The sequence below is a fragment of the Xenopus laevis genome, chromosome 3S (assembly GCF_017654675.1).
Source record: "Xenopus laevis strain J_2021 chromosome 3S, Xenopus_laevis_v10.1, whole genome shotgun sequence".
NCBI lineage: Eukaryota > Metazoa > Chordata > Amphibia > Anura > Pipidae > Xenopus > Xenopus laevis.
This window is the reverse complement of record NC_054376.1, coordinates 48,420,879-48,445,591: the sequence shown is the minus strand read 5'-3', so window position 1 is coordinate 48,445,591 and position 24,713 is coordinate 48,420,879. Positions and strand designations below refer to the sequence as shown.

The window sequence follows — 24,713 nt, the reverse complement described above, 5'->3', positions numbered from 1 at the left end:
AATGCCTTTATCCATGAGCTACCCTTGCTATTTACTAGCAAACAAGGCACAGCGCGACCTGTAATTTGTGTTAATAAGCATCAAGGGGCTGTAGGAATTCATTTCAGAAAATATCTGCTGCTCTTGGCTGAATTGGTTTCTTCTTTGTACTTGCTATTTTTGCACTGCATCCTTGTAAAATATGTATTGGTTTCATTTCTGGCACCTGGAAAATGGATCACAGTGTCTACATATGCTCTGTGCAAGTGTGCTGCTATTGATGGGCTATAGATTATGCTTAATGGCAATAAAATTAGATAATAAACATGTATTTTGCTTCATCTTTTTACTAGGTGCTTGCAATTCTCTTCTGTGATTTGACAGCAATGCACATTAGCCTTTTATTTCAGCTCTGGCTTCAGCTTTCAAGTTGGCAATTTATTGGCCTCTTTATGTTTTCTCCCCACAGAGCCCCTATTTATTGTGCCAGCATGTAACTTTTTAACAGGTTCACGAGGAGCTCATTGTGATTTTCATAAAACAGATAGAGCGCAATCATGTTTACAGGCTTTTCACATGTTTCTACCCTCCTAATGAGAATATAAAAGGAATTCTTAAGTTTAGCAAAAAGCCAGTTCTACAGCTCTAATTCTGTAACCACAAATAGAACTTTTTGTGTAAATGTTTGTGCTTCGTGGTCTTATAGCTTTGGCATAGCAAGGCATGACTGGAATGAGTTGTTTACATCGAACAGGGAATTTATAGTAACCTTCATCTCCCTGCTAACTCCTGCAAGTTTTTTTGTAAGAAATGTAATTCTGCAGCAGCTAAAGCACCAGCCATTTCATATGCATTCTTTACAGTGAAACTTCGGGGTCAGTACATACCACATACTTTGGTAAATCTATGCATATTGGGCATGAAAGTGTTCAGTAGACCCTTGGCGTCAATATTTAGGGTGTTTTCCAATTGTATGTAAGAAATTGGGTGAGATTAATGTTGGCAATTGCAATATTTTTATTTACTTTAGCTTAGCTTGCAGTATGGTAGTTTGACATGGAAAGACATAATTACCTATTTTGGATTTGTCAGAATGTATACTTTCCAAAAATATATGGTTTTGGGTGGCTCTTTGTACTGTTAGTGTGTCTTGTGGCACATAATATGAAGTCGGGGGCTTTGTTCACAGAAGGTGAAAGGACAGCCAAGAAAATTCATATGCACTATTTTCATTGGGGGGTCCGCACATGTCCAACTGCTTGGTATATCTATGTATATTGGGCATCAAACTGTTCAGTAGACCCTTGGAGTCAATATTTATGGTGTTTGCTAATTGTATGTAAGAAATTGGGTGAGATAAATATGGGCAATTGCAATATTTTTAGGCCATTTCAGAAAAGTCATATAAATCGACGTATTTAGCGTAGCTTTGCAGTATGATAGTTTTGCATAGAAAGACATAATTAACCATTTTAGATTCGCCAGAATGTGTACTTTCCAAAAATATATGGTTTTGAGGGTTCTTTTGCTGTTAGGAAGGTCTCGTGGCACATAATACTCAGTCAGGGGTCATTGTTCACAGAAGGCGAATCAGCAGCAGAGAAAATTCATATGCACTATTTTTATTTGGGGTCTGCACATGCCACCTGCTTTGGCATTCGGCATCAAAATGTTCCATAGACCCTTGACATCAATATTTATGGTGTTTTCTAATTGTATGTAAGAAATATGGTGATATAAATGCAGCCAGTTGCAATATTTTTAGGCGATTTTCAGAAATGTCATAAAAAACGCTGCCTTTAGCATAGCTTTGCAGTTGGGTAGTTTGGAGTAGAAAGATATAATTAACCATTTTGGATTTGTCAGAATGTTAACTTTCCAAAAATATATGGTTTTTAGGGTTCACATTAACTTTTTATAGCTTTTATCCCACATAAAACTGGCAATGTTTCTAAATTAGTGTAAATGTAAACCATCAAATAAGTATGCAAGTAAGGTAGATTTTTTACATGCCATGTACTTTTCTAAAGCTATGTACATTGGACATTAAACTGTTCACTGGACCCCAGGCATTCATATTTGGGGTTTTTTATGTTGATACCTAATAGTACAGTATGTGGGAAATAAGATTTCACAAGGTGGAAATTTGAGGTGATTTTTGAAAATGTCAAATCACAAGATTTAGGAAAGGTTTGCGACTTAGTGCTTTGGAGTAGAAAGACATGCATACCCAATTTGAGGGAATGGGTACTTTCTGAAAATATATGGTTTTCTGGTGTGAACATACTTTTTTCTACCTTTGCTCCCCTCAAAACTATGGAAATGTGTTGATTTTGCAGTACCTGAAATGACAGACCATATGGGGGGGGTCTTAATTTTGGGATCTTTATATGCCACATGCTTAGGTAAACCTACAGTATACATATTGGACGTAAAACTGTTCAGAGGACCCCATATTTGGGATGATTTGATACCTTATATTATGTGGGAAATAAGATACTTCATGGTGGTAGTTTTCAGATGATTTTTGGAAATGTCTCCAAAGGTTTGCTGCTTGGTGCTTTAGATTAGAAAGACATGTATACCCAATTTGGATTCAGGTGAATGTGTAGTTTCCGAAAATATATGGTTTTTGTGGTGAACATACTTTTTTCTACCTTTGCCCCCCCCTCCCAAACTATGTAAATGTGTTGATTTTGCAGTATCTGGAATTACAGAACTGACAGCTCAATGGGGTGTCTATATTTTGGGGCCCCTGATTGCCACATGCTTAGGTAAACCTATACATATTGGGCATCAAACTGTTCAGTGGACTCCTGGTAATCATATTTAGGGTGCTTTACATTGGTACCTAATGATGTGTGGGAGATATGATGCTGTAGATTGGAAGCTTTGAGGTAATTTTTCAAAAAATTCAATTTCTATAAACTTCTCTAACTTTAGGAAAGAATTGCAACTTGGTAGTTTGGCATACATAGATATATTTACCCATGTTTGATTTGCCAGAATCTGCCATTTTTAATAATGCATGTTTTTATAGGTTAAACCTACTGTTTGGAATGTTTGGCTTTGAAATCAGAAGTATGCCGTTTTGTGGAGAGGTGCTTTGGAAATTTGGTAGTGTACTGCTTGGAGATTTTGATCTATACAAGCGAGACATCTCCATAAAACTATATATATTTGGAATTGGCGCATTCAGGAGACATAGAACTTTCCAAATCGGCTGTGCTCTCTTACATAAAATAAATTATATTTCTGATATATGAGATTGTGCTATGTGAAACATGATTTTTTTCATTTTAGTAGACATGAAAAAAGAAGTGAAAATAGACTGAGCTGTGGAGATACCGAGCCGGGTGACACCTCAGCGCTCAGCTGCCTGTGGAGGGAGAACCGCTTGCTCCCAGGAAACTGCCTGCATCTTAGGCTGCCTGCACCAGTTGGTTTCCCGCACTCGTACAGCGGCAAGGGCTTCATATGTCGGTCCCGCAGGGTCTTGATTCGCAGCTTCAACTGGCTTCACACGCTGTCAGTAGAATATTGGAGCTAACCAGGGAGGACAAATCGAGCGCTGCAGGAAGGATGGTCGCCCTTTCGCCGTTTCTGAAGAGGACAGGAAGTGGAGATTCTGTAAGTTATTTCTTAATAAAGGCTTTGTTATTTTAAATTTTAATTTGTGTTGGTGTTATTTTTTCGTTGTGTACTAACGAATTTTTTTTAAAAAAAATTTGCTGTTACTTGTCCTTTAAGTGAAAAACAAAACAAGACATATACATTTTGGGGCCTTGTGGACATTTTACAGGGAGCTATATAAACAACACAGAAGATGTCACAATTACTAGCTTTTTTAATTAAAGGTTCCTCATCGATTCCATTCTCTACAGTATGAAATACAATTCTTGGCAGCCCATGACTGTAAGGGGATAATAGGAGTTGTGGTTTAGCAAATACTTGAGAGCCGCTAGTTGTTTCACATGCATAAGAGATTTTGTGCAGGCACTTTTTTACTGCTTGTATTTGATTTTTGTATGTTATTTTAATATTCAGTGTATTCACCCATTTATTGTACGGTACTGCGGAATATGTTGGCACTTTACCAATATTTTTTAATAATAATTATAATGTAAGAATAACCTGGTAATTGTGGCATTTTTCATCGGAATGGCAGTTTGTGAACTGTATGACAAATGGAAGTTAAGTCCCTCAGAGTTTGCTATATAAACAATGCTTCGCACAGTTGATGGCTGCCTCTGTTCTGTAGCAGCATACGTTTACCTGTAATATACTAAAGAGTTGATGATTTCCCACATGTCTAGAAATTGTTAGACATTTAAATCAAACCTCAGAATCAGTGGTTCTCGCACCCTGTTAGCCATGCTGTATGCTTCTTGTTGCCAATAATTCTGCTCTTTCACAGGCCATTAACTCAAGAAGAAATTGCACTGAGAAGGGAACTTGCACGGCAGAGGCATGCTGAAAAAATGGCAATCAATCAAGAGCAACTGCCAGCAGAGCAGGCTCCCTCTAGCAATGAATGTGAAATGCCTACGAGCAAAAAGAACACAAAAGGTAATTTTAACTCCTTATTCGTTTATGAGCATTTTCCCCAAAAGCATTTGAAATGGGTATGATGCAACTTAATGATGGCGGGAGGCTCATACCATGAAGGCACACACTGCTCAATGTTATCATGGGCAAACGCTTGCTGACTATTGTCTGCAGGCCACTTAATTACAAGCAAATTAGTTGTTTGGATGGGGATGATGTAAAGGTGCATGCCTTTTTGGATACGTTCATTTATGCTGATCATGGAGACCCTCCCAGCTGCAGCTCCCAATCTCCTCAGCAAAGCAGCTGGAAGTTAGAGAGGCTGGAACTAATATGGATGGCCTAAACTAAATCAATCCAAGGCACAAAAAAGGAAGGTAGTCCAGGAGGTATAGGGGGTCCAGTGGGACACTGACTAGGAAGTCGTTTTAATATGTGCTTATGAAAAATGTCTTATTTTAAAAGTTTAGGATACCTGAAAATGGTTTTGCTGTGGGACCCAGTATGTTATAGTTACACCACTAAAAACCATCTTACAAAACTTGAGGCAGATGCTGACTCTGCAGAGAGACTTTGCAATAATTATTTTAATAATTAATTGCAATAACAATTATGTGCCATTATAAAAATAATATTAATACATATGTACATAGGTTAATAAACACTTCCAACGGGGTGGTGGTGGTGGACTTTCTGCAGTAGAAGTAGGCACATGTAAACTACAGACTGAAATTAGGTACAGGACTCTCCAGTGTCACCAAGAGCCAAGTGCTCACATTAGGTTAAGTGCTCATATTTGTCAACAATGAAGCACAAATCACCACTTGCAATTAGTCTGTGACTATTCGGTTAAGTCCCACTGACATCAAGTACTAACCACAGACACTGTTCCTATGAGTCTCTGGATACCAATTAATTCTGAAGGAATCTGCCAGAAATGTCTATTTGATCAACTGGGAATAAATGATATAGGTGCCCTAGAGACAGTTTTAGTGAACTAGCTTTAAAAAAGCAAAGACTGGCAAGAAATGGTGATCATCCACGCACTGTGAGAGTAAATATTCAAGTAAGCAGGGCAAAGGGAATCATTCTCTAAAGGGAAGGAGCTTGTATTTTATAGGTATTCCAGGTAAGTAAAACAAACTTATCGACAGTGTTCTCTTATTTTTACGTGGTATGGCAATTTCAGCACCACATACGAAAATAAGGAAGTTAGTGAAAAACAATTAAATTATTATTCGTTATATAGGGATGGGTCCCATATTCATTGTACTTGAAGACTGCAGCAAATCAATGCATCCAGCAATGATATGTGCAGCTTTAAGCTCCAGATGACACTGATATTTTAAATGTAATAACTTATAAATGTTAACAAATAATAATATATTTGTTATAAACAAATAATAATAAATGCCATATTTACACACTAACCCAGAAAAGACGTAAAAAAACAACTGGAACACAGTGAAATCACATTCTACCCATCATGCTCAAATTAATCTGAAACATTTGATTAGAAAAAATATTCATATATTTCATATATATTCATATATATATATATATATATATATATATATATATATATATATATATATATATATTTACTTTTTTTTTTGTAAGGATTGTTTTGTGATCGTGCAACTGTGCAGGTTTCACATAGCAGCTAGGCTGACTGTACTGGACCCTTAAAAAATTTTTGTTTTTCGTCCACGTTGTTTAGGGGATAAACAGACATCTCACAGAGATCCTGAGGTTGTTAAGCCTGAGAAACAAGAAGCTGACAACAAGAGTTATTTTATTGCATTTGCTCGAGTCTTCAGTGGAGTGGTTCGTAGAGGCCAAAAGATCTTTGTTTTGGGTCCAAAATATGATCCTTCTGTAACATTATTAAAGGTAATATTTTCACTTTTATGGACTCAACCATTTGATAAACACACTGCCAGATAAGATGCATCTTTTTTCTCTGGGTACATATGAGGTTTCTAGATGAGAAATCTTAAAGCACATCTTGAGACATCTTGCTGGAATTTGTGAAATAGTATGCAGTTAGTAGGGAACAACGTCTTCTGCATGGTGAACTTGAAGAGCAGGACCTCACACTTTACTATTTCATTTAGAGTATATCCCAGTGGCGAAACAACCGGGGGTGCGACTGCACCAGGTCCCGCCCCCCCCCTCGAGGCTCGCCGCCAGTTCGCACTCTTGCGAATCCACCGCAATCTAGGCTTTCGTAGGGGGGTGGAGGGCTAGGTTGCATAGCCTGTACCCGAGCTCTGTCCATTGTAGTTCCGTTACTGGTATATCCCCTATAAGACAAGCTATTATTGACTGAATAATGGGGAAACCCTACTGACTGCTTCAGGTGAGCCAACTGTATCAGTGCTGATAACACCATGCTAGGAGCTGAGAAAAACAACAAAAAAAGTACCTAATGTGCACTTTTGGCTTAAACTTGTGTCTAGCTTTCTATTAATTCCAGTATATTTTATAATGCACTTTTACTGTGGCACTATTTGTTATTTTGATGTTAAGATGCAAGGCAATCAATTACAGCAGTTACTTCTAGCATTATTTTAATGTACTTTAAAGGGATACTGTCATGGGAAAAACATTTTTTTCAAAATGAATCCGTTAATAGTGCTGCTCCAGCAGAATTATGCACTGAAATCCATTTCTCAAAAGAGCAAACAGATTTTTTTATATTCAATTTTGAAATCTGACATGGGGCTAGACATATTGTCAATTTCCCAGCTGCCCCAAGTCATGTGACTTGTGCTCTGGTAAACTTCAATCACCCTTTACTGCCGTAAGTAAAAACCTCTCTACTAGAAATATCAACATTGTCAAATAATGGTGTAGAAGGTGCTTTGTAGCTTAGAAAACAAGATCATAAAACCATTGTAGGGTGGAGTATAGTCGATTCTTAAAGCGATACCGACACATTCCTATAAATATCATAGGAACGTGTCAGTATCAAGTATGTGCTGCACCCACAATAGCTCCCCCTCAAAGCCGCCCCCAGCCCAGCATCACTGAAACAGCACCAAAGATCTTTTAGCAGTGTCAGAGGGTCAGGTTAATGCAGGTTCGCGGGGCTGGGGTTTGGCTTTAAGGGGGTCTTTGAGGGGAACTATTGCGGGTGCAGCACATACTGACACGTTGCTATGATTTTTATAGTAACGTGTCGGTATCGCTTTAAAGATGGGTTACATAAGTGGTGCTTTTTCTGAACATACTTTTTGCCTTTTGTTTTAATTCCAAAAGAAATCTGTGGTTTGTCTGATTCATTTCGGAGCTAAAAAGTGGGTGTATTCTTTCACCATGTGATCACCCACACACTGTGAGAGTAAATATTGCTACAATTATTAAACAAAAATATGTTGTGTATTTTGTCTCCCGTCCTTGATCCTCCCCAGCACAACAAAGCATCTGAAGATTGAAATGCTTTACTGGTGGTGTATTACGCTGACAATAATTGTCATCTGTACTAAAAAAGATTATGGATGGGCAACAAAATTTACCATACGCCATTGCGGTAATGCAATGTATGATCCTGACTGAATCATTTGATTATCTTATTTGTTTTAATACACTGGCTAAATGTCTTGCACAATAATGTATTTTGTTCCTGCATAGGCCCAACAGAGATACAGTTTTCTATGATTCAGAAATAGACTATGCAGTTTGGCTCTCTGGTCTGGCAAACAGACCATAAGCTTTTTTTCTTTTTTTTGTCCTAAGGGAGTTTTAGTCTTATTATATGGGGACAGTTACAGTTGCATAAGCTTACAGGTGCAAACCATGGCAGTACAGGTTCATATAAAAACAAATGTGCTTGTGCAGGAGAATTTTATATGTGTGTTTATAATTTAAGCTGAATGCATGGCACAGTGTACTTGATATGCATGCACCAGGGAAAATGATTTGATTTGAAATGAGAAAGTTTGAAGTTGTAATTAAAACCTCTGAAATAGGGGAAAGAGGGAAGATGGATGTGATCTGTGAATGCTTGTTAGTAATGTCGACAGAAGCTGATTTGTGAAGTCTTCCGTGAAGCTACCTGAGGTAGACAGGAGTTGTAAATAATAAACTGATAGAAAAGATTAGATTTTAAGTTTGGGAACAAGTAGATATGGCAAAACATACTTGCCACAGTTTTAAACACCAGAATCTAAATTGTCGGTGTAGTACTAAAGCAGTGCAGGGTCAGCCTAAGAGTTCTTCACTAGGCCAGTTTCAATTTTGTATTTTCATCAAGGATAGAAACTTGGTGTTTGGTAAAGAAGTACTTAACTATGGCCATAACATCAATTATATGGTCTGGCTGTTTAGCAATGTAGACCTTATTGCCTGGAAGTTGTTACATGTATGGGTCCTGATGTTGCTGTATCTCTATAAAAAAAATATGGTCTGCCTAAATGGTTGCCCTGAAATTATGTGTGGCTTCATTTCTCTTACATCTCTGTTTGTGTGTGCTTCAATGGATCTTTAAGGCCTGCAGGTATTTGACCAAATTGGACAGAACATGGATGACCCATGGTTTATTCAGTAGGTCATTAGAAGTTTTTCACTGTTTTTTTTTTTAACATCTAGTTACCACTAAACTGCACTCCTGAGTGTGACCTTCCTGGCAACTCCCATATGGCGTGCTGCTCTCTGGACAGTCTTTATCTTCTCATGGGCCGTGAACTGGAGAACTTAGAAGAAGTTCCTGTAGGCAATGTTTTAGGTAGGATTTCAATTCTACATTCTTTAAAATGTTCAGTTTTGAGACTGCAATTTAACACAGTGTTTTTGCCAGATATTGTGCAATAATACTTACTTAAGGTAAGTAGATCAATACACAGTTGCATACCGGGGGAGCAGGGGGTGCGAGCGGGCCAGGGCCCGCACCCCCTCAGGGCCCCCCGGCAGTCCGCGCGCCGCTTCGCGGCGCATATTCCCAGGCCAGTTCAGGGTGTACGGAGGGGGGCGGGGGCCCGGCTGCATCTTGCACCAGGGCCCGCCCCCCTCTAGTTCCGTTTCTGGTTGCATATACCATGTAGAAATGGCCATAGTTAAAATAAATATACACAGTTGTGTTCAGAATAATAGCAGTCTGACATCACTAACCTGATCAAGCACTGCTTTTGGTAGTGATTGTATTTCTACATGGCAAATAATTTACTAGTAGGTGTATCAGAGTAAGGGCTGAACTACACGGTGCGTTTTTTTCAGTTCCGACGCGATGAGAGGAAGCGCAGGTGGCACTTCGGATGCACCAAATATAATGTAAGTAATACAAATGTCGCATCAAATGACGCATGTTGCGTCTTCATCCGACAGTCATGTCGGATGCTCACAGTTTGTAGATCCGACATTTGTATTACTTACATTATATTAGGCGCATCCAATGTGCCGCCTGCGCTTCCTTTCATCATGTCGGATCTGAAGATCAGACCTAGTAGAAAACCAACAGACACAGCTGTCATTACATGCATGTTGCTGAATCTTAATTGAGACTTGTTTAAAACAATAATAGCTTGCCGTAAATAATAGCAGTGTGGAGTTCAATTAGGGAGGTCAATTATTTTGTAAAAAAATAGGTGTCAGCTACTGCCCTGCCCTGCCGTAATTGGTTATAGTGCATTTCTCTATGAAAATCTGTGTACTTTGATTAAAAAGTTGATTGGAGAAGGGAAAACATATAAAGAAGTGTGGAAAATTATAGGCTGCTCAGTTAAAATGATCTCAAATGCTTTAAATTGGAAACAAAAACCTAAATGACATGGAAGAAAACTGAAAACTACCATTTGAATGGATAGAGGAATAGCCAAAATGGCAAAGCCAATGATCAGCTCCAGGAAGATCAAAGAAGTTCTAAAGTTACCTGTGATACTGTTACAATTAGAAGACGCGTATGTGTAGCCAAGCTATCAGCAAGAAGCCCCCACAAAGTCTTTTTGTTGAATAAAGGCATGTGCTTACGAGTTTCCAATTTGCCAAAGAAAACTTTTACTGTCTTAAAGAGAAATGGTGCAACGTTTTGTGCACTGATAAAAGCAAGATTGTTCTTTAAGGGTAGGGCCACACGGCGCGATTTCGCCGCGATTCTGCGCTAAGCGAGTTGTCGCTGCGTTTTTTAAGCCGAAATAGCTTTGCTAACTTTGGCGCTGGCGTCAATGCAAATCGCGGCGAAATCGCTGCGCTAATTCACACGCGGCGATTCGTTTTCTATTGTCGTCCGAAGTTGCCTCGCTGGGCGTTTCCGGGCGACAGTAGAAAAAGAATCGCCGCGTGTGAATTAGCGCAGCGATTTCGCCGCGATTTGCATTGACGCCAGCGCCAAAGTTAGCAAAGCTATTTCGGCTAAAAAAAAGCAGCGACAACTCGCCCAGCGCAGAATCGAGGCGAAATCGAGCCGTGTGCCCCTAGCCTAAGGGTTTAGGGGCCTGCAGACATTTTGTGAGACGAGCCCCCAAACACTGAATTCTAGCCACAGTACAGTGTAAAGACAGTGAAGCATGGTGTTACAAGCATCATGATATAGGGATGTTTCTTATACTATGGTGTTGGGTCTATTTATCACATTCCAGGGATTATGGATCCGTTTCAATACATCAGAATACTTGAAGTGGTCATGTTGCCTTATGCCTCAAAGGAAATGCCCTTGGAATGGGTGTTTCAACAAGGCAACAACTCCAAACACACCAGGAAACGAGCAACATCTTGGTTCCAGACCAACAAGATTGACGTTATGGAGTGGCCAGCCCAATCCAATAGAAATCATATACATCCACTGAGCACCAGACGGATTTAAAACATCCATTTATTAAAAAATGTTAAAAAATATAAAGCACACCATAGTTGGCACACTAACTATTATGTGCTTTATATTTTTGAATACTTTTCAATAAATGGATGTTTTAAATCCGACTGGTGCTCCGTTTATGTATGTAATTTGTTTGGACTTACCATGCACTGGGGGCGATACCACGTAGTAGCACCGAGGAACATCCTTTTCCTGCTTAAATTTGAATGTGCTTAATCCAATAGAAACCATGTTGGGTGACCTAAAAAATGCTGTTTCTGAGGCAAAACCAAGAAATGCAGAAGAATTGTGGAATGTTGAACAAGTGCCAGAAGTTGGTCGACTCCATGCAACACAGATGTGCATCTAATACAACTAAATATTAGTTCAGTGATTCAAATTAAATCTTGAAACATTTATCAATTCATACAGTGAATGTTTGAGTTTGTAAAGAAGAATGCAGACACTACTATTTTTTGGTACTTTTTTATATTCCCTTTTCTTCACTCTGTAAAGGAATAACACAAATTATATAATTATATCATTTATAATTTTTTAGTTTGTACAACATTTTTACATCATTCAATTGAGTGAGCTCATGTAAACAAAAGAAAATCAAGGTATCTTTTCTCTTTGAAACCAGCAATGAGTTCCCAGTTATTTATTTTTTTAATGTTAAATTCTCTAGTTTAAAGTCGAGATTTTCAAGTGCAAACGATGTAGGTTGCTGCTAAAACCTGACCTGCACTCTAATTTTGTGGAGAGGGTGGAAAGCTGACTGAACAACTTAGTGGGAAAAGTTAATGGCAAATGAGAGAAAGCATTTGGTGCTTTAGCAGTGATGAAGAAATCTGTAAACATCATGGCATATTTTATTTTTTTGGCAGAAAGAATGCATTATGTATTTTGTATGCAAATTGTGTTCTCCAAAATTATGTAGAAATGCAAGAACTGTTCTGAAGAAAACATTATTCTTGTTATGAAATGAAATGTATAAATATATATGCTGATGATGTACTGAACTAATATAAAGATCCCAATTTTTTTAGTGGTGAACTAAAGTCCAGATACATCCAGTCTAGTGGTCTTTATTCCTTTAACACTCTGTGGCCTGTCCAAGTAGTATATATAAAATAAACAAATCAGTGAAACTGTCAAGTATGATAAAGTCTCTGTTTAATATTGAAAAATTAGGAGCAGAACCCCTCCCCCCCAAAAAAAAACAATGTTGGTAGATTACTGGAAAATCTAAAATGTTTTCAACTGAACCAAAAAAGTTTCCTGGTTATATTTTCAGTAGATTTTCCCAGCAAGAAGTAATGTGCACTAGGAATAGTAAAGAAATTATGGAATCTTGTATTATCTACTTTGATTACAAATGGGAGGAAAGTATTTAAATGTCAAAAGAAAATGATTTGCATGCAATTTTATTTCGAAACAACCAATCCATGTTATGCATGGCTAAAAATAGCCTTTGATTGTCTGCCATCTGCTCATGTGAAATATAGTGGAAATTAAGTTTCCAAAACTTAAACCATATCATGGAAACTTGGAATCTCTTCCAGATGTGTGTGTGTATGGGTTCTTTTTTCTTCTTTAATTTTTAGGCAATCTCTTTTTTGAGCATTTGGAAACCTCTGTACAGGCAACTTGATATTTTTGATGCGCAAAAAAGTAAACGAGAGATTGTTGCTGTACAAATGAAATGGAAGTTTTCCTGTAACTAACAGGTCATATGTTAATCTGTACCACTTAAAAAAAAGAAACTTGATGAGGGCACGAATAAAAATGTTATTTGCTTAGTTCTTCATACAGTATGTCAAACTGTTGTTAGATGCTTTATAGCAGGTCTTTCTTAAAGGGATACTGTCATGGGAAAATTTTTTTTTCCCAAAATGAATCTGTTAATACTGCTGCTCCAGCAGAATTCTGCACTGAAATCCATTTCTCAAAAGAGTAAACAGATTTTGTTATATTAAATTTTGAAATCTGACATGGGGCTAGACATTTTGTCAATTTCCCAGCTGCCCCTGGTCATGTGACTTGTGCCTGCACAAGAAATGCTTTCTGGCAGGCTGCTTTCTGGCAGGCTGCTCTTTTTCCTTCTCAATGTGTCTCAGTGAGACATGGGTTTTTACTATTGAATGCTGTTCTTAGATCTACCAGGCAGCTGTTATCTTGTGTTAGGGAGCTGTTATCTGGTTACCTTCCCATTGTTCTTTTGTTTGGCTGCTGTGGGGGGAAAAGGGGGGGTATCACTCCAACTTGCAGTACAGCAGTAAAGACTGATTGAAGTTTATCAGAGCACAAGTCACATGACTTGGGGCAGCTGGAAAATTGACAAAATGTCTAGCCCCATGTCAGATTTCAAAATTGAATATAAAAAAATCTGTTTGCTCTTTTGAGAAATGGATTTCAGTGCAGAATTCTGCTGGAGCAGCACTATTAACTGATTCATTTTGAAAAAAAATTTTTTTTTCCCATGACAGTATCCCTTTAACCTCCCTGTAATGACATATCACTGTCTATTGTGCCCCCTCCAAAATCTGTGTACTTTTAGCATGCTGCTTATGTTCTGTATCTACAAGGAGACCACTGAGTATTTTGGCAGCAATCAGTGGCCATTCGAAATATGTTGACACTCTAAGGGGAAAGTGTTTTGTTATTGTATTTTTACTTTTTCATGATCTGCTCCATTGCTCAATTTACAATGACGTTAATACTTTTTGGCTGGGCCACAATTCAACAGCAGTTGATGGAAACTGGTAAAATGAAAATTTCAGTAGCCATTGTCAATGCATCTTAACATATTCTCTGTTGCCCTAAAGAGAAAAAAGAAAACAGCAGAAATTTATCATGGACACTTGACACCTGTTTTTTCCGGGAAACGGCAATAAATGACAGAACAATCATCCAACATTTTCCATAGTACATTACAATATATGAGCACAAGGTCAGCTAACTGTATATACAAGAAGAGATAATATATTGTGACAACACATATTTATAGATTAGAGAGACCCTGGCCCACATAGATCAATATACTTATATTACAAGGGACATTATGAGAAACATAATACAATACCACTGGCTAGTATCGTCGGAATTAAAAGAAATAAAAAAGGGTACTAATGTGACCTTGTTTGGTTTCATTTTACAGAGGGATAGAAACAGATATGTATAGCATGTGCAACTTACTTGCTATCTAGAGGCATTTAAATGATTGAAGTTAAAGTTCAACCTTAATGTATTAACAGACAAAGGTTAAAGACCCCACAGCTTTTTTTTAAAAGTTTTTTAACCTTTAGTGTGGCATGAAAATGTTTTAGAATACTGCAGATATATATCTATATATAACTAAATGTATATATATATATGTGTGTGTGTGTATATATATATATATATCTATATCTGCGGTCACAGTCATTGCACCCCTGCCTAATGGTTTTAAAAATTAATGGTTAGCACAACTTTCCCTTGTGTATATGTGTGTGTATATGTATATATATATATATATATATATATATATATATATATATATATATATATATATATATATATATATATATATATATATATATATATATATATATATATATATATATATATACATACACACACACACACATATATATATATATACATACACACACACACATATATATATATATATATATATATATATATACATACATACACACATATACAATATACAATATACTGTATAAATCCAAAAGTTGATTTATTTATTGGAGGACAAAACTAAACAGTAGAAAGGCTTGGAGCCATTTTTAAGTTTGAGTGTTTATGTACTTCTAGGGGACTTGCAGTGTTGAGGATGGGTCACAGTATGTGACCAAAACGTTCCTGTTGAGCCTATCTGTACATTCAGACTAACCCTCTAAGCCCCCAGCTAGGCAGATTTGAGATATTAACAGGGTCTAGCTCAGCTACTGACCAAACAATGCTTAAAATCCTAATTTACTGTTAAAAGGGCATGTACCAGTGATCCCCAACCAGTAGCTTGTGAGCAATATATTGCTCTCCAACCCCTTAGATGTTGCTCCCAGTGGCCTCACAGCAGGTGCTTATTTTTGAATTCCAGGCTTGGAGGCAAGTTTTGGTTGTATAAAAACCAGGCGCACTGTCAAACAGACATAGGGGCTACTAAATGGCCAATCACAGCACTTATTTGGCAGTCCAAGAACATTTTTCATGCATGTGTTGCTCCCCAACTCCTTTTACTTCTGAATGTTGCTCACGGTTTGAAAAGGTTCGGAAACCCTGAACTAGGCCATAGCTAGATTGATTCTGCAAAAAGTATCAAGTTTTTCTAAAATTATGATGATTATATTTATAAATGTGTAATTTGCAACCTTAGCTTAGTCCGACCCCTGTCATGTGGGGACTAGGGATGGGCGAATTTGACTCGTGTCGCCAAAAATTTGCAGCCAGCAAAATGTCGCTGACACCCATTAAAGTCTATGGGAGTCAAAAATGTTTTGACCCACAAGTCTATGGGTGTCATTTCAGCGGCGAAACAATGCGAAACAATTCGAAAAAATCCGCCCATCCCTAGTGGGGACACCTATGTTTAATTTATTAACATGTTATAACATCAATCTATATGACTCAACACAAGTTTTGCTGTCCTCTGTAATATATCAGGGATGCCAGATTTGATGCAGCTGTTATGACCTAGAAGCGTTCTTAAGGTTGAGGAGGATGGAACTTGTGCATCGGAAATTTGGAACATGTTATGGATCGTGGTAAGTCTGCCCTACACCCATCATGTGTTTTTGAAACAAGAGTTTCCTGATGCTTATGGTCAAAATCAGTCAAGGAGTGACAATATTTTTGCATTTATGTTTTATTAGGAATACCCTGTTTTTGTAACATCCTCAAATAGAAGAGACAATCCTATTCTAGTCAATGCAAGCTATTTGCCTTGAATATTACTAATACTTTCTAATTCAGAGGAATTCTTCTATCAAGCTAAAAATTTTTTTTAAAGCTTTAAGAGGGGGTTTCTTGTAGATTATATGCAACAAATTAGGCAAATATTTGTGTAAATTATTAATCTGCAGTTAAAGGATAGCTGTTTGAGCTTCAAATCATATTTTCTCCAGTTTTTAACAATTTTGCTGCCACTGTAAAATGCATGTAATTGTGTTGGCTTGAAATATATTGTTTCACCTTTTGAGAAAGTGTTAACCACAAAAAGCCTCTCTCTGTCTCCTCATTCGGGCTTTCTGCAGGTGGTTACTAACAAGGCAAAATGTGTCACTGCTTAACAAGACATCTTGTTTTACCTTTTGGTCTTTAGCAGTCTGTAATGATCAAAGAATTGTTTTGATGTCATAACTGTAAAAACGAGGAAAAGAACATCTCTGTGGTCAATGGGGAAAATTTAAACTCTACAGTCATTTATTCGCTGAAATGCACAACACTGATTTGAACGCGAAATAGCTTAATATGGTGCAGGCTGCAGGATTTCTAATGAATAGTTGAAGATCAATTGAAAAAAAATGTGCTTCCTTTTTCTTAGTAGCAACTAGGGGCCTTGGACATTTTGGTTTACTCACGGAGTGCTGGCGAATAATAGAAAGGTTGCATGAATTGAAAATAGCACTTAAAGGAGAACTAAACCCTAAAAATGAATGGCTAAAAATCCCATATTTTATATATTGAACTTATTGCACCAGTCTAAAATTTTAGCTTCTCAATAGACGCAATGATCCAGGACTTTAAACTTGTTACAGGGGTCACCATCTTTGAAAGTGTCTGCGACACTCACATGCTCAGTGGGCTCTGAACAGCTGAGCAGAAAATGAGGTCTGTCTGTAACATAAGTTGATGCTACAAGGCTGATTATTAAATTCTTATGCTAGCTGCACTGGTTTCTGAGCTGACTAGTAGTTATTATCTGTACTAATTACTAATCAGCCTTTTATTGTGACATTTATATGATATATATTCAGTATATTGTGAGTCGGTCTCTAAGCTCAGTAAGTGACAGCAGCACAGAACATGTGAATGAGCAGAAAAGAAGATGGGAGCTACTGGGGCATATTTGGAGGCACATACCTTTGTTGCTAAAGGGTTGTAGTCGCCTTGTACTGATACAGAAGCCCCAAACATAATGTACAACATTTCTAGCTACTTCTTTAGTTAAGCTTTAATTCTCCTTTAAAGTGGACCCGTCACCCAAAAAAATTATTCAAAATCCTATTTTATCACATTAGTCAAGCAAAATGAACTTTAATTACACTATATAAATTATTTGAATCTTGTTTCCTTCAGTCTGGGAATTCACAATTATAACAAGCAGGCAGGAGCCATTTTGTGGACACTGTTATTAAGACAAGTCTTGTATCATCTCAGAATCTTGTTTGTGCACCAGAATGGGGGACCTGATGTCCATCCCCATGCACTGGTTACACAATTAAACGGTGAAGACAACAGGAGAATGTGGGGAGAGCAGTGACATCTAGGAAGTACTGAATGGAAAGTGAAAGCAGTTGTCTGCCCTGCCTCTATGCCTAGGCATAGAGGCGGGGCAGTCAATATTTGATTGACAGCTGAGATTTTTAAATGAGTATAAATATGTTTAATTTGAAAAGGACTTTTATTATACAGATTTTTGTGTCTGGGTGACGGGTCCACTTTAAAGCCCTAGCTCTGCTTACCTGAGAGTGTGCTGAGGGCAATTTAATTTCTTATTTAAGAACACCATAAATATAAACATGAATCCACAAGGGCCTCAACCTTGTTTACCTGTCTCCATATTGTACTTCTAGAAACCATTTTCACCCCTAGTGGTTTGTTATATAAGCCTTCAAGATCTTCTTAACTACAAAGATGTAAGTGTTAAAATCATACAAAATAAATCATAGGCAGACAATATTGTAATGTTTTATTTGTATCTTTTGAATGTTCAAATGATTTTCCAGTTGCATTTCTTTCATAGCTTCTCTAAATTTGTAGGTTATTTTGGAGATAAGCCCATAACAGCCATGGTTTTATTGTTTTTCCATAATCCTTGTTATCCATTCTTCCAGCCCTCCTGAATGTTCATTGCATGATAGTCCTCCGAAAATAAAGGAGCTTTAACTGTCCTTCAGAGTGATTGTGATTTGCCATCCCTGTGGGCTGTGGTTTTTAGGAGGAAATGAACATTTGCTGTAGTCATAATTGCTCCTGTTAATTGCACCATTATAAGTGGTTGTACCTACCTAGCTATGTGTAAACCACAGCTACCGAATATACATGTAACGTTCGGTATCCCACAACCCAGAGTAAACCCCAATGTCCCGGGCTCGGCTCACGCTTCGGCCTATAACCGCCGCCTTTCACGTCGGGTGGAGCCCTCCGCTACTCGGATGCCGCCAGGACTTAATAGTGAGGAGACTGAGGGAAGAACTCTGGGCGAGCAAGGGAACTAAACGTAGAGTTAACAAAGTCCAGGAACGGGCCAAGTCAAAACCAATCGGAATGCGGTACAAAATCGGTAAACAGCAGAGTGGTCGAGGTCACAGGCCGGGTCAGCAACTAACAGGGTCGAAGTACAGAAACGGAATCCAAAGAGTAGTCGGGAACAAAGCCAAAGGGTCAGGGCAGGCGGAAGTCAAACAGTAATCAGGAATAGCCAAAGGTCACAACAAGAATCACAGAATAATCACACCCAGGAACGATAAACAGAACCTACGTTGGGCAAGGCAAAAAGGACTGCTGGCCATTTAAAGATTTGAATTTGGCGCCACAGGACGCTGGCGAATCAGCGCCAGCGCCTGCGCCTTTAATTACTGCGCATGCGCGCCGCGCGCTCCATAGGAGCCGGCGCCTGAGGCCTAGCCGCATCGGCGGCGGCGGAGAGGAACGGGCGTCCCCGTCGAGGGGGCGACAGGCGTCCCTGTCGTCCCCTCGGTAAGTTTATAACATTACCCCCCCCTCCAGAGGGGGCCACTGGACCCTTAGGTTTGTTGGGAAATTTAGAATGAAATTGTCTCACCAACCTATCCGCCTTAACATCAGAGGCGAAAACCCAGGATCTCTCCTCAGGACCATAGCCCTTCCAATGAACCAGATATTGGAGTTTGCCCCTAGAGATACGAGAGTCAATCAACCTGTGAACCAAAAATTCGGATTGACCCTCAACAGAAATAGGAGGGGGAGGAGAATTCTGACGTACCACTCTAGCAGGTCTCAACAGAGATACATGGAAGGAATTAAAAATCTTGAGTTCGGGGGGAAGATTTAACCTGACAGTACATGGGTTGATAACATCAGATATAGAGAACGGACCAATAAACTTGGGACCCAGTTTGGCTGAAGGGACTTTCAAAGAAATGTTTTTGGAGGACAGCCAAACCTTGTCACCAACCTGATACACAGGAGAATCCCTCCGATGTTTGTCTGAAGCCCTCTTCTGAGCAGCTACTGCAGAAGATAAGGACTTCTGAACCTCCTGCCAAGTCTTGGAAAAATCTTCCACAAAGGAATTAACAGCAGGAAGATCACAAGAACCTGAAAATGAAAAAACTCTGGGATGAAGACCAAACACTGTGAAAAAAGGAGATTTGCCAGTGGAGGAATGAATGGCATTGTTATAGGCAAATTCAGCCCACGGAAGAAAATTAACCCAAAGTGCCTGATTGCAGGACACATAACATCTAAGATATTGTTCCAGAGTCTGATTTGTCCTCTCAGTCTGACCATTGGTCTGGGGATGATATGCGGAAGAGAAAGACAGATCAGTACCCATTAATGAACAAAAAGCCCGCCAGAATTTGGACACTAATTGAACCCCCCTATCCGACACAATATTGAGAGGAGCCCCGTGAAACTTAAATATATGGACAATGAAAAGTTCAGCTAGAGTCTTGGCAGAGGGAAGGGCAGAAAGAGGAATAAAATGAGACATTTTACTAAAACGGTCCACCACTACCCAGATAACAGTATGCCCCTTCGATGGAGGTAATTCTACAATGAAATCCATGGATATATGAGTCCAAGGTCTCTCAGGAATAGGAAGTGACTGCAGCAACCCTTGAGGTAAAGATCTAGATGGCTTAGATCGTTGGCAGACTGGGCATGACTCAATATATTTGGCAACGTCTTGTCTTAAAGTCGGCCACCAGAGAGTACGAGACAACAAATCGCAAGTCTTCGCACAACCCGGATGACCAGCCACTTTAGAATCATGAGTCTCGTGAAAGACTGCTTCACGTAAATCGCTAGGAACAAACAACTTGCCCACAGGAATATCAGGAGGGGAATCTACCTGGGCATTCGACAAGGAGGTAGAGAGATCCGGACTCAAGGCTGCCACAATCACCTCCTTAGGAACAATAGAAACTGGTTCCAAATCCTCCCTAGGCTTGGAGACAAAACTTCTAGAAAGGGCATCTGCTTTCAAATTCCTTTCTGCAGGTCTGTAGGTGATGAGAAAATTAAAACGTGAGAAAAACAATGACCACCTGGCTTGACGAGGGTTTAACCGTTTAGCAGATTCAATGTACAACAAATTTTTATGATCTGTGAACACAGAAACTGTATGCTTGGCACCCTCAAGGAGATGTCTCCATTCCTCAAATGCCAATTTAATGGCCAATAATTCCCTATTGCCAATATCGTAATTGACCTCAGCAGAGGAGAATTTTTTTGAGAAAAAGGCACATGGGTGAATTTTACCAGAGACAGGATGTCGTTGAGATAATACTGCTCCGGCACCGATCTCAGACGCATCCACCTCAACAATAAAAGGCAAAGATGAGTCTGGATGCCGGAGAACTGGAGCAGAAATGAAGGCCTCTTTTAAGAGGCTAAAGGCCTCAACAGCCTCAGCAGACCAAATACTAGGGTCAACCCCTTTCTTAGTTAAAGCAGTAATTGGGGCCACCAATTTGGAAAAATTCAGAATAAATTGCCTATAGTAATTAGCGAACCCTAAAAATCTCTGGATCGCTTTCAAAGAAAGGGGTTGTGCCCACTGCTGAATTGCTTGGACTTTAGTGGGCTCCATCTCAAGACCAGTTTGGGAAATAATATATCCAAGGAAGGGTACAGCAGAGACTTCGAAGAGACATTTCTCAAGCTTAGCATACAGATGATTCTGCCTTAACCTGGATAGAACCTCCCGAACATGAGCACGATGGGAAAACAAATTTGAAGAAAAAATTAGAATGTCGTCTAAGTAGACAACGACAAACCGACCCAAAAGATCACGGAAGATATCGTTAACCAGTTCTTGAAAAACAGCGGGGGCGTTACACAGACCAAATGGCATTACCAAGTATTCATAATGCCCATCTCTGGTATTAAAAGCGGTCTTCCACTCATCCCCCTCCTTTATCCTGATTAGATTATAGGCACCCCTTAAATCCAATTTGGAAAAAATAACAGCCCCCTTCACTCTATCAAAGAGTTCAGAGATTAAAGGGAGGGGGTAACGATTCTTGACCGTGATCTTATTTAACCCTCTATAATCAATACAGGGCCTAAGAGTCCCATCCTTCTTTTTGACAAAAAAAAACCCAGCCCCCGCAGGGGAAGAAGAAGGTCTAATGAACCCCCGCTCCAAATTCTCTTTAATATATTCCTCCATGGCTAAAGACTCGGGAGGGAAAGAGGATATGTCCTTCCCTTGGGAGGAGAAGACCCAGACAATAATTCAATAGCACAGTCATAGGGTCTATGGGGGGGTAAGGATTCAGCTGCTTTTTTACAGAAAACATCAGAAAAAGCGGCATAACAAGGAGGAAGACTCTTTAAAGAAGTAGCGGCCAGGGTCTGGACAGGCTTAACAGAAGAATACATACATGCAGAACTCCATTTTAAAATTTTACCAGAGGGCCAATCAACCTGGGGATTATGAGCTTGTAACCAGGGAAGACCTAAAATGACTGGAGTCTGTGGGCACTCAGTAATGAAAAATGAAAGAGATTCAAAATGATCAGAAATGGACATGTGAATAACCTTAGATCGAGTAGATACTAGTCCGGAACCCAAAGATCTACCATCAATGGCGGATAGTCTGAAAGATGGAACCTGTGGTTCCCAAGGAATACCATGTTTTTGAATAAACCCAAAATCCAAAAAATTACCCGCTGCCCCAGAATCCAAAAAAGCAGAGCTCTGCACACAACCACTGTCCCAACTCAAAAGAACCGGAATTAAAATTTGAGAAGATTGGGGAGTAGAAACGACATCACCCAAGCAAGACTCCCCAGACCTGCTTAGGTTCTGTCGTTTCCCGGCCTTTTGGGACAGGTGTTGCGAAAGTGCCCCTTCTCCCCACAATACAGACATAACCCATTATTCCTCCTACGAACCCTCTCCTCGGAAGAGAGACGAGTAGAACCAATCTGCATAGGTTCTTCTAAAGATCTAGGAAAGACTTGAGGGGTGTTAAAGACATTTACGGGAGGAGGTGTAACATAGGAAACCTGCTCTTCCTGGAGTCTCTCTCTATGCCTTCGATCAATCTGGATAGCCAGATGCATGAGAGAATCCAGAGAAGACTGTGCGGGAAAATTTACAAGACTATCTTTAATAGTCGGAGCCAAACCAACCCTGAATTGACTCATAAGAGCCGTATCATTCCAGCCCGTCTCTACCGCCCAACGGCGGAATTCAGTACAATAATCCTCTGCCCGCCGTTTGCCTTGTTTAAGGGCACGTATGGCAGCGTCAGCAGAGGCGGCACGATCAGGATCATCGTAAATAATAGCCATGGCTTTAAAGAAAGCCTCTAAGGAGAGACGGGCTGGATGCCTTTGAGACAGAGCTGGGCATCACCCTGTAACAGCGTAACTACAAAATTCACCCTAGACTCCTCAGTAGGGAAGGAATAGGGTAAAAAACTGAAATGCAGTTTACAGGCCTCTTGGAAAGTAAAAAACTTACTTCGATCCCCAGCAAACTTCTCGGGGAAAGGAACCTTGGGCTCATGGAAGGTACTACCAGCAAGTGGAGAAGTACTTGCCTGAGGAGTAGTATTACTCGGACCAGGAACAGGCTGTTGCTGCATCATGTCAAGTCTGGAAGAAAGACCGTGAAGACATTGCACAATGTAGTCTTGCTTGTCCTCCTGTTCACCAAGTCTCTGTAGAAGATTTGCCAGAATCGCTTCCGAAGGAGTGGTGGAAGCAGTAGCTTCAGCTGGCTCCATCTTCTTAGTTATTGGCCCAACGTAATGTAACGTTCGGTATCCCACAACCCAGAGTAAACCCCAATGTCCCGGGCTCGGCTCACGCTTCGGCCTATAACCGCCGCCTTTCACGTCGGGTGGAGCCCTCCGCTACTCGGATGCCGCCAGGACTTAATAGTGAGGAGACTGAGGGAAGAACTCTGGGCGAGCAAGGGAACTAAATGTAGAGTTAACAAAGTCCAGGAACGGGCCAAGTCAAAACCAATCGGAATGCGGTACAAAATCGGTAAACAGCAGAGTGGTCGAGGTCACAGGCCGGGTCAGCAACTAACAGGGTCGAAGTACAGAAACGGAATCCAAAGAGTAGTCGGGAACAAAGCCAAAGGGTCAGGGCAGGCGGAAGTCAAACAGTAATCAGGAATAGCCAAAGGTCACAACAAGAATCACAGAATAATCACACCCAGGAACGATAAACAGAACCTACGTTGGGCAAGGCAAAAAGGACTGCTGGCCATTTAAAGATTTGAATTTGGCGCCACAGGACGCTGGCGAATCAGCGCCAGCGCCTGCGCCTTTAATTACTGCGCATGCGCGCCGCGCGCTCCATAGGAGCCGGCGCCTGAGGCCTAGCCGCATCGGCGGCGGCGGAGAGGAACGGGCGTCCCCGTCGAGGGGGCGACAGGCGTCCCTGTCGTCCCCTCGGTAAGTTTATAACAATACAAAACTGAGCTTTAGTGCCTTGGACTAGTTTTCTGGCATGCTTATTGCTGCTATTGAATGAATGTTCTAGTCTAGTCCCAAATTTTGTTCTAAAATAGGTAGGCTTTAACAGAACGTAGGGATAATAGGGCAGACATGGGTATGCTTTGGGTTAATTGAGTGGGAGGTAGTAGTGATGTGCAGGGCGAGAAAAACTCGACCTGACCTGCACACACCAGACCCGCACCCGACTTCCACCCTCCATTTATAGACCCGCACCCGCCCAGCCGATGATGTCACAAAAGGGGCGGGGCAGATACGCACCTATAAAAGCAGAAGCCTGCAGTGTAAGGTCGCCTTACAACCCACACCTGCCTGTGACCCACAAACAGCACAGTAGAGTCGACCCAAACCCGTCCAACCCATGGATAAACCTGCGGGTATCGTGTCGGACCGCACATCACTAGGAGGTCACCTGAAAATAATCAACTTAAGTGACTGTCTTAAAGATTTGCTAACTGTTGTTATAGTAAAGCAATTTGAAGG

The 24,713-nt window shown here is 40.0% G+C and overlaps 1 protein-coding gene across 1 annotated transcript in view; it reads left to right on the top strand.

The window, feature by feature from the left end:
* Positions 1-24,713, top strand: part of LOC108712883 (elongation factor-like GTPase 1) — a 155,933-nt gene that overhangs the window by 48,411 nt on the left and 82,809 nt on the right. Inside the window, 3 exon segments of the mRNA XM_041588274.1 lie at positions 4,397-4,548; positions 6,248-6,420; positions 9,121-9,256. Coding sequence (XP_041444208.1) covers positions 4,397-4,548; positions 6,248-6,420; positions 9,121-9,256 — 461 coding nt within the window.